Source organism: Hemicordylus capensis, chromosome 2 (genome assembly GCF_027244095.1).
Source record: "Hemicordylus capensis ecotype Gifberg chromosome 2, rHemCap1.1.pri, whole genome shotgun sequence".
Taxonomy (NCBI): Eukaryota; Metazoa; Chordata; class Lepidosauria; order Squamata; family Cordylidae; genus Hemicordylus; species Hemicordylus capensis.
This window is the reverse complement of record NC_069658.1, coordinates 268,097,571-268,108,496: the sequence shown is the minus strand read 5'-3', so window position 1 is coordinate 268,108,496 and position 10,926 is coordinate 268,097,571. Positions and strand designations below refer to the sequence as shown.

General features: G+C 44.4%; 1 protein-coding gene across 7 annotated transcripts in view; it reads left to right on the top strand.

Annotated features, from left to right (window-relative positions):
* Positions 1 to 223: 223 nt before the first annotated feature.
* The window catches only part of FAM3D (FAM3 metabolism regulating signaling molecule D), a 31,244-nt gene continuing 20,541 nt past the window's right edge, over positions 224 to 10,926 (top strand). The window contains exons 1-3 of one of the 7 annotated variants that reach the window (XM_053301711.1): positions 758 to 1,089; positions 2,390 to 2,489; positions 7,890 to 7,960. In XM_053301711.1, coding sequence (XP_053157686.1) covers positions 7,948 to 7,960 — 13 coding nt within the window. In that variant the 5' untranslated portion in view covers positions 758 to 1,089; positions 2,390 to 2,489; positions 7,890 to 7,947. Of the gene's footprint in view, positions 526 to 757; positions 1,090 to 2,389; positions 2,490 to 6,023; positions 6,074 to 6,284; positions 6,423 to 7,889; positions 7,961 to 10,926 lie in introns of those variants that run through there. The other 6 variants (XM_053301713.1, XM_053301712.1, XM_053301709.1 and 3 more) reach the window with 6 other exon arrangements.

Here is a 10,926-nt window from a genome sequence, read left to right as displayed (position 1 = left end):
TCTTTTTAGACTTTGAGCCCTTTAGAGACAAGGAAGCATCTTATTTATTTTTCTTTGAAAACCACTGTGAAACCTGTTAGAGCTAGGACCCTGGCAGCATCAGCTCTCAGCTGCAATATCTCATAGTGACCAATGGGGATTGGGGTCATGGATAAAAGTGCTGGACTCCTCCCCGCTTTGTTCTTCCAGTGATAGTCTCAATTTTGTCTCTCCAAAGATGGTTGTTTGTTTTGTCACTCTCTTCAGCTATGAGCTACAGCTGAAATTAAGCTGCAGGCTTTTTCACATTTGTTTGTAACATTTTCTTTTTTAAAAAATCCTCATAGTTCTTCATACTAAAGAACTTTCTCAAGACCTCTTGCTTTGCTGCTTGCTCACCCAACTGGTTGTGCTTTGCTATTTGGGGACTGAACTGCCATGCTTACTGGGCAGCCATGGAGGCATGTTCCTCAGCGCCACCGTGAGACACAGCACTGAAGAATAAGGTGCCACTGCTGCTGTGGCTACCACAGCTGTCACTGCTCGGTGAGCTCCCAACCCCATCGGACTCAGGAAGCGGTGGTGGCAGATCCTTCTTCGGCACCGTGGCCTATGGCTGCACCATTTCCCAGATGGCCCGGGTTCCCTGACCCAGGGTGGCACCAGTGTACCCTCTAAGAGGGATTCCCAGATGCTGTTGACTACAACTCCCATAATCCCCAAGCAAAAGCCATTGCAGCTGGGGATTCTGGGAGTTGTAGTCAACAGCATCTGGGAATGCCAGTAAGCTTGCCAGGGGGCTGGGGCTGTGTGTGTGGTTAGGTGTGTGGAGAGGGTTTATCAGGCAGTAATAGACAGTCCTCCTTTAGTGCTGCCACTCGCGACTGAAGCAAGCAGTACCTTTAAGTGACAAGAGTGATTGCTGATTTGACTAGTGTGTGGTAGGTCAGCTTTTGAAAAAGAAAAGAAAATCTTGCTGCGTTGTTTGTGTAAATCTTTTGGAGAGCACTGGATACTCTGGTGTTTAGGCTTCACTGTCTGCTAGGCCTCACTGACTGTCTGAGACAATAATTAAATGGATCCTAGCTCAACAGCAGCATCTTAGAAAAGGTATTTCATGTATATAATTACCAGACAAATATTACCCCCAAAAATGTGGGAAAGGGGGTGCCAAGATAAATTAATTTGGTAGATGGGGGAGAATAAATGAATGGGGTGGGAGGGAGGAATAAAGGAAATATATCAGAGCAGAAAAATGGCGGGAAATAAATTAATTTGGCTAAGGGTGAGAGGAAAGCGGAGGTGGAAATGAACAGGAGGAAATAATTGGAAATAATTTAAGACAAGGAGCGGGTGGGGGAGAAATGAACTGATGGTGGTGGGGGGGGGGTGGCTTTCATGGTGAGTGGTAGGCAACCCTGATATAATCTGAGAGCCTCTGATGTCACAGAAAGTAGAACCACAGAAAAGGCCTGTAAACGTCAGAATGCTGCTAAGCACCTTTACCCAGAAGCAGGTTCCATTTAGTCCAATGGGACTTGCTCCTATGTCAGAGTACATAAGAATGAAGCTTTGAAACCTGAGACTTTTGAATTTGCCAAGGGCAGGTTTGGCCTGTACTATAATCTGTAATGTATGTAATGGGATGCAATTAGGGAAATGTTCCCTGACACACTGAGACGGTGGAAGGACATGCATGAGGAGAGCTGGTCTTGTGGTAGCAAACATGACTTGTGCCCTTAGCTAAGCAGGGTCTACCCTGGTTGCATCTGAATAGGAAACTAGAAGTCTGAGCACTGCAAGAGATTCCCCTCAGGGGATGAAGCCGCTCTGGGAAGAGCAGAAGGTTCCAAGTTCCCTCCCTGCCTTCTCCAAGATAAAGCTGAGAGAGATTCCTGCCTGCAACCTTGGAGACACCGCTGCCAGTCTGTGAAGACAATACTGAGCTAGATAGACCAATGGTCTGACTCAGTATATGGCAGCTTCCTATGTTCCTGTGCTCATGGCACACACACACACAAACACACACACATCACACATACACACACACACACACACGTCCTTATTGCATGTGTAAGGGCCAGCAGCTGAAGTATCATCCAAACCAGCCTCAAGTTGATCTGTAATGGGCACAAGGAGAGAATGAACTTGATTACTGTGTGTCCAGTGCTACAGGCAGTCTTCAAATACTCAGGAAAAGACTGCAACTTTAAACTCCCTTCATCAGCCAACCCCCATTTGGCATTTTTCTAGCAGTCTCAATCTTTCCTGCAAGTCCTTCTGATTGAAGATGTATGTCACTGGTTGTGCTAAGTATGTGTTGATTGATTCTTTCATTAATGAGTGCTGGTTTGGCTGGTGAGGCAGACTGTATATTCCAGTGCCAGTTATTTTATTTTATTTTTTACAGAAAGGCACACTGCACATGTTCAGAGGCAGCCTGCTTGAAACTTGGCTACCATAATTGTAGACCATGTGGTGAGGGATTATTCCAACACTATAAGAAGCAGGTGCAGTATAGTGGATATATCTAGCACTATTCAGACATATACGAGTATACAAATGTCTGTACAATTGTACATGTGTTTGTGTGAATGACTGTACCTGTGTTCATTCTAAAAGTGAAGATACAGGGCCCTCCAATTTATAGTACAGATAAGAAGTGTACTGCTGTACCTGTGTTCAACATAACGAGGCTGTTCTCACATGCAGCCTAACCCAGGCTAGAGAAGCCTGGCCTGGGTTAGGCTGCACATGAGACCGCCGGGATCAGGCCCAATCTCAGCGGGGGCAGTGCCACCTAGCACAGCTTTTTAGCCCGGCCATTACCCAAGGTTAAGGGAGTGGGCGCTCCTTTAATCTGGGCTTGCTGCTCATGTGCGAGCCCGGGCTGCTTCCAACCCAGCTGTACACACAAAGAGATGTACACACAAAGAGATGGGCTTCTAGAGTGCCTGTCTCCTGGAGGAATCCCCCAATGCCCTGTGCTTGGCATGCGGTGCACTGTGGGATTCCCGGAGGCCAGGACGCATCATCCTGACTCTCTGAACACATACCATGTGGGAGTGTGGACAGCGCTTCCACCAACATTTTGGCCATCATCTGGGGGGAAGGTGAGTAAAACAAAGCCTCCCCCCCGCATAGGAACATAGGAAGCTGCAATATACTGAGTCAGACCATAGGTCCGTCTCAGTATTGTCTACACAGACTGGCAGCGGCTTCTCCAAGGTTGCAGGCAGGAATCTCTCTCAGCCCTATCTTGGAGAAGGCAGGGAGGGAACTTGGAACCTCCTGCTCTTCCCAGAGCGGCTCCATCCCCTGAGGGGAATCTGGGTACAGTTGTACAAGGTACAGTTGCACTGGGTACAGTTGTACAAGTGTTGAACATAACATATGAATAGGGTTTCTTTGACCTGCAAATCCCCACTTGAAAACTCAGCTCTAGATACTGCACATGCAATCCAGCCTTTGTACAGACAAGGTTTCCAGTTGCACTATTGGAATGCCTAAACATGTAGATTCTTTCAGACATTCAGCCAAACATGCATATGGGATGGAGCCAGTACCTGGGATCTAATCTCTAAGTGCTCGGACTAATGTTGGAACACGGCTCTAGTGATTGGCCTAGGGTCACCCAATAAACTCCATGACTGAGTAGGAATTTGAATTCAGGTCTTCCTTGTCCTAGGGTCATGTAATGTTAGAAGCATCATTACAGATTTGGACACACACACACACACACACACACACACACTGGTAGCTGCATTGGAATGGGGCATTCAGGATCTGGTCATATGGAGAGACTATTTTTAACTTTTTCCTCTCACACTGCAGCTCCAATAAAGACCTCACCCACCCCATTGAAGTTGCTATTAGTCTTGGAAGGGAAGTTCCCATGGTCACCACTGGTATCTGCCCTCCTGAAGCAAATAGCAACAAGGATGTCATTTCTTAGGGACTGTAGGAACCTCTTCCTTTCCGGCTGATCCTGATCAGCTCCCCTATTCTGTCACCCCATGGCTGCTCTTATATGAAAGAAATAGTGGGGGGGGGGGGGCAGGGGGGAGAGACTGAAGCTCTACTGATGCATTTAATGTCATGTCTGGTTTGACCCACTAGCCAGAACCATTACACATCACATTGGTGACATACTCTGAGGCTCTAAAAGTAAGTGTTTTGTAGGGTGAGAATTAATTGCCTACGGTTTTAATTCAGGGGGAAAGTGTTACCCTCAGAACTGGAAGTTTGAGAAGCATAGCTCAAAGTTACTGTTCAGCTCGTTGTGCCTGGATAAAAAAAAATGTCAAGTGTTTTAGAGGATGACATTTTCATTAGTCCTTTGCTAAAGAGGGAGAACCTGTTTGGTTTTTACTGTTTGAATCCAAGCTAAAAGAATGTGCGCATGCAGCTCTTGATGGACACCTCAAAGCAGTTAATACAACCATAAAACAGTTGGGTATGGCAAAGTTCAGAACATATTTAGAACAAAAACAATTGGGGAAGGTAATATTTCATTTGGATTGGGAATTCTTGGGGGCAGGATTTATTTGTTGGCTAGAACCAAGTTCTAATGCTTGGTTTAATAAATAATAAATAATGCTGAGAAATTTTAATAAATAATAAATAATGCTGAGAAACGACAGTGATGAAACGGATTGGCTTTCCATGGTATTTTGTTACTTAGTTTGAAATTATGAAATGATCTCTCTCCAGCAGCAATGTCTGTGCACTCGTACATGTTTTTGTGTGAATGACTGTACCTGCATTCATTTTAGAAGTAAATCTGGGTACAGGTCCCACAAATGCATGCTACACATAGGAAGTGTACTGATGTACCTGTATTCAATATAACGTATGAATACATTTACCTGTGTACAGTGTACACTCACAAGTGTTGAACATAATGTCTGAATAGGGCTCATGTGTCCAAACTGTCTGAAATTTGTCATGGAGCATCTAGATGATGGATGTCATAATCTGGCTAAATTTCAGGCCTCTACATGATTGTTTTATTGCTGCTTCTGTGTGTTTTTATCTGTGTACAGTTTTTGTGTTTGTATTTTATATATTTTAAATTAGATTTGTTTTTATATTTTTAGCGTAATACTTTTAACTGTCATTTTAATTATATGTTTTTTAACTTTTGTAAACCGCCTTGGGATTGTTTTTAATAAAAGGCGGTATATAAATTTAACAATAAATAAAATAAAATAAAATAAATAAGTGGCTGAGACACAGCCATTCTCAAAATTTCTCTTTTTGTGCATTTTCTCCTCTATGTGATCTTGTTGCCCACCCATATCATACTACTGGTGTGTGCAGGGTTGTCCCTTGAAATGTGACAATAGTGGAGGACTTGCCCCTGCTGTTTTGATTACAATCCAATTTGTATTTCTCAAGTTATTAGCTTTTTAAAAGGCAATGTAAGTTAATACTTTTCTAGCACTGACAACTAGTGCAGGGGCCTAACTATAAGAGGGCAAGGGGAGACAGTTGTCTGGGGGCCCTCTGCCTTGGGGGCCCCCCCAGAGGCAAGTCACATGACTGACTCCCCCAGCCGCGCACCCGCCGGGGCTTCCTTCAATTGTATTTATCGTCCGAAATTGATAGGAGAGTTAAGACCTGGAGCTACCAGAACAGCATGTCTTTCTCTAGTACCATTAAATGACTTGCATTGTCCACAATTTACAAAACCTTTTAACAAATAATTTAGGATGATGTTCTATTGTGGCACAAAGGTGATATATATATAAAAATTTTACTATGCTTTTTGTTACCACTGTTCAGCCTCATTTAAGATTTCTTTACTTCATGAGCTGAGCTTCAGTGAGGCGGGACATTTTAAAATCTTGTCCCTGGGCCCACTCCAACCTTGCTACGCCCCTGAGTGCAACCTATGTTCACGGCCCAGTTTGACTCTTCTGCGCGGGGCCTTTTCTCTAAATAAGATGGCCACCGGAAGATAGAGAAAGAGGCTTGTAGCTGCTAGAGGAAGCAGGTTGGAGGAAAGGACAGCAGTTTCTCTGTGTGTGTGTGAGAGAGAGAGAGAGAGAGAGAGAGAGACCCACATCTTGTGCATTTTGGCATAGCTTGTGTAAGTTCTGCTCTTCTTTTTCTAAACCACTTCTTCAAGAACAGGGCTTTTTGCTTAAGTAGTTTTGAATGTGTGCAGGCAGACTAGGATGGATACATTGTCAGTATTTGCCCACATGGCATGTTCTTATTGGTTTTGTTGTTGTTAGGGTGAAAATACAATCTTCAGTATTTTTTTAAAAGCCTGACACCATCACTGTTAGGGAATAGATTTAAATCATCCCACAGCTAAAATGCTGGTGTATAGTTAATGTGTTATTATTGAATTCTTGATTATTTTAACCAGAGATCATAAAGAAATATCATGTTGCCCATGTTTTCGTGTCTATGGCACATCCATGTTGAAATCTGTAAGGCAATAAGACAGTTAACTTCCACTGTAGTCTGCTGTCTTCCCGATGTATTCTTGGAAAGAGTCACAATAAAGTCTTTCCTGCCAAGGGCATCAGAAACCTCTATACTATACTTCAGCTTAGAAGTATTACTTCAAATTTAGAAGTTACCCCATTGAACCCATTCCCCCTCTCCACTTTTCACTTAGTCTGAGCACCCATTGCAAAATGATAATAACGGGGTCAATTGCATTACAGGGCTGTTATAACACTCCCTATATTAATGGCTCACCAGTGGTGCGTGCAAAGCATGTGCCTCGCACTCACCGCAACAGTGGGGCCCACTTACCTTCCGGCACCTCTATGGCCCACCTGCCTCCACCTCCACCTGCTGCCACCTCCCCTCTCTCTATCTGACTTCTCCTCTTTCCCTCTCCTCCTTCTCTGCCAGTGTGATGCCTGGAAGCACTTTCAAGCGTTGCCCAGGTAGAAGGAGAAGGGGGAAAGAGGAGGAGACAGACGGGGTGAGGAGACTCTTTCCCTCTCCGCCTCCTCTGCCCACATGATACTTGGAAGTGCTTCTAAGCGTTGCTCAGGCAAAGGAGGAGGGGCGGGAAAGAGGAGGAGACTGACAGGCTATAGGGGGGTAGTGGGAGACAGTTGTGGATGGGCCCCTACCGGAGACTGGGCCCATGTTCAAGGGGCACCCTTGAACATTGGTAGCTCCACCCCTGCCCTTCCAACTTGCTCCCCACCTACAGGGGGTGTGAGTAAGGATAGGGACTCTTCCCATGAGTTGGAAAACAGACATTTCCCCCATGAGTGGGAAAACATTTATTTATTTATTTGATTGATTGATTGATTGATTTCTATACCACCCTTCCAAAAATGGTGTGGGTGAGGGAGGAAAGCTTTTGACCAGAAAACGGCCTGTTAGGGGAAGGATTAAGCTGCTTCAGTCAGATTCAAAGCCTCTAGCTGCTACATGTTAATAAAGACTAGTCAGAGGTCTCATATATATTATGTATGGTTTCACCTGCAGTCCTAGACTTTGCAAAAGCACTTGCAAAGTGTTTATCAGGAAGCAAAAATTGAGAGATGATTCCACCCATTGTATGGTGCCAAACCCAATAATGGCATGGCAACAAGGTGTATCAAAAGTAAGTCCTAACATCCCCTTTCAGGATTTTGTTTTCTCAAGGATTTTGCTGGAGAGTGTAGCAAGAGCTGTTTGACAGGAGATTATAAAGAACATTCAAATGGCCACATTCCATCATCTTATTAATGTACTGCCTCTTGGCATTAGGCTCTCAGGCAATAACCTTTCCCCCGTTGCTTGTGCTGGGTCAATTACACAAATGATTGGTTGGTTGGTTTTTATTCTTTTGCACACACAAAAAAATCTGCTTTATAGCACTTAAATCTACTACCACTATTTTAAAAACTGAATTAAATTAAGATTCTTGGCCTTTTTGCTTTCAACAGGCTGGTGAGTGACCTTTGACAGGCCTCTGTGTTTATTTCACTACACTCAAGCAAAAGGATGAGAGTGTCAGGTAAGAAAAGAGGAGACTTTCCATGGCAAAAAACCAGTTTCTTTGCTCGCTTCTTTATATTCTTGCAGCTCATCCCAACAACAGCATCTCATTTCGTACACCCACTCAAAGATGATGAATGAAAAATCTAAGGTTCAGACATGTAGATAGTTTCATTCTTTTTCACATATAAGGCTCAAATCACCAAAATTTATCTTGCTTCATTGGGTTTATAAGGCAAATGCAAACCAAAATGCTCATTTGTAGTACACATGCCCTTTCTTTTTCTCAGTGTGATGGAGTGGCATTGTAATACAAACAAATTGTCAATGAAGGCGTTGCATTTGCCTTACAAAGCAATTGATGCAATAGCCACTTTAAGCCCAATGTGTGAAAAAGCCCCAAGTATGGTTCTAAGTAGTTTGGGTCATCATTAACAAATTTCAGCTGCCTTGAGTCATAGTTACATCTGAAACGGTCTGGCTCTTTGCTTCTCAGACTGTTTTCAATCCATTATCTGTGAGCAGGTTTCAGATGAACATAAAAAAGCCCTGCTGGATTGGACCAAAAGTCTGCCGTTTCCAAAAGTGACTAAACAGATGCTTTTGAGAAGCTCACCCACAGAGCATCAAGGCAACAGTCCTGCCATCATGTTGTAAGATTCCAGCTGCCTTTGTTTAATTTTGTTTTTGGTTGGTTGGACAGTTGTTTATTTTGTTACAAAGGTGCCACACATAAATGGAACTCCATTGCTGTTGGTTGGTCACATACTGAATGCCACAGTCATCTGCACAAAGACAAGTCTGGATTCTACAATCTGGATAAATTATGCAAATTATTTGCATGATTTTTCTTACTGGGCATTATTCTGCAGTTTTTACTATTTTGTATGATTTTACTCTGGTTCTGTGAGAAAAAACATACTCTGGTTTTGTGACCTTCCCCACTAGTGGGACAAGGAACTATACAGAGCTCTGGAAATCTTCCTCATCCCCTCATCCCACCCATTTGTCAGATTTCAGCAGCTGTGGCCAACACCCTTTCAAGCATATATTTTCCGCCATAAGGACTAGAAACATAATATTTGATTGCCAAGATTCCTATGAAGTTGAATCCTTCTTCAGGAAGTTGAAGTTGAAACCCAGCTGTGCATTTTTTCCCTGTGCTCCCATGGAATGGTAGTGTCCTGCTTATCTTCGGCTGAGATGGATGTAAAGGTCCATTGTTTCCCAAGCGCCATCCTGACTGCTCCTGAAAATGCAAGAATGGTGCCCTTATGTCCAAAGGTTGCTTCGTGCCCAGATGGGGAGAGTTCCCTTTATGCTTTCACAACAGGCAAGCATAAATCCTTCCTTAAATCCGGCCTCCTCTGTGAAAGAAAAGGAACAATGTGCCCAAACAAGCCCTGCTGCTGCTTTCATCAGTCACTTTCCTCTTAATGGCTGCGCATTCATTTGGGTCCAGTGAGCACACTTTTGAGATCCATCCAGAGTGTGGCAATTGGGGACTCACTGCTGCAACAGCCAGTTTGCAATAGTGCACCGGAGGGGTGGGGTATACATATTTTAAATAAATAAAGAATGAATCAATACATAGCTCTGCAACTGTGAAGGTCTGCAGTTTTGCGCAGCTTTACAGCCCAGTTCCACAGGCAAACCTCTGCTTGTATGGATCAAGGGTTAGGTCTCTTGGCAGCATATCTGAAAGACCCAGGGAAGGAAGAAACAGGCAGGGCATTTAGGCTGGAGGGAAGATGCCCTCCATACTGTTAAATCTTCTGAAGTGAGAGATGAGGCAACCATGCCCAGCAGCAGCAGCAGCAGCTCAATCCCTCTGTGCACCTGAGGCGGGCTCCAAATGCTGCCCCCTAGCTGACACCCTCCTCCCTCTCTTTCCCCCTTTTTTTTTAAAGAGTGGGGGCGGAAGGGCATCTTGCTGCCTTGCTGGATCCCCAATAATCTGCTGCCTGAGGCAACGGCCTTCCTTGCCGCATAGAAGGGCTGCCCCTGACTGGGCCTCCTCCCAGGTGTTTTAACTCGGCTCCCTTTATCTGTGCACTTCCTTACTAGAGGAGAGGGAAGGGAAAGCCGCCACTCTTTAAAAAAAACAGCAGACCTAAAAACCACAGCATGGGGGCGGGGGGGCACGCACAGGTTTAACTCTTCCCCCTACGCTGCAGTCCTCCTTAGCTCCTCTTTGCCCCAGGAGGGAAGCTGCTATTGGCACCAATGGCAACTTCTCTCTGAGGACACCAGTGACAACTTCCCCCACCCCGCCCCACGTCTCTGAAGTTAGCTACATGGGGCTCAGATCTTCTACAGTCTCAACAGCAATCATTCTCCTGAAGCTGCTGTTTGCCCTCAGAGAGGAGTTGCCATTGGTGCCTATAGCAGCTTCCGTCTTGGGGCAAAGAGAAGCTAAAGAGGACTGCAGTGTAGGGGGAAGAGTTAAACCTGTGCCCCTCCCCCATGCTGCGGTCCAGCTCGGCTATTTTTTAAAGAGTGGCTGCTGTTTATTTAAAAAAAAAAGACAAGACCAAAACACAGCTATGCTTTGACCCTAATAGAATACTTTTCATTCCAAATCTTGGTTATGATTGGAGACTGGTTTCATGATGGTTGTTATGTCTCAGTCTGCGAGCCAATGAAAATGCTGGATTCATGGTGGTTGTTATGGCTTCATGGTAATTCCATAGGACAGCCATCTGAAAACTCATTTAAGGTATTTAAATACCACTTTTCAGACCAACCTCTCAAAGCAGTTGACATAAAATTATTTTAACAGTAACCATCTTTTTTTTAAAAAAGGAAACATCAAAGACAACTGACAGAAAACCTTTTTAAAAGCCAGATCTTTTCATGATGCACTTTTAAATCAGGTTCAGTCTCTTCTCCGCTCAGAGCCACATGGCTCTTCAGTAGGCTTTGGATGGCAGTTGTGGCAGGGAGGAGTCATTTCCGTTGGAACGGCAGGAGCTTGATGGTAGG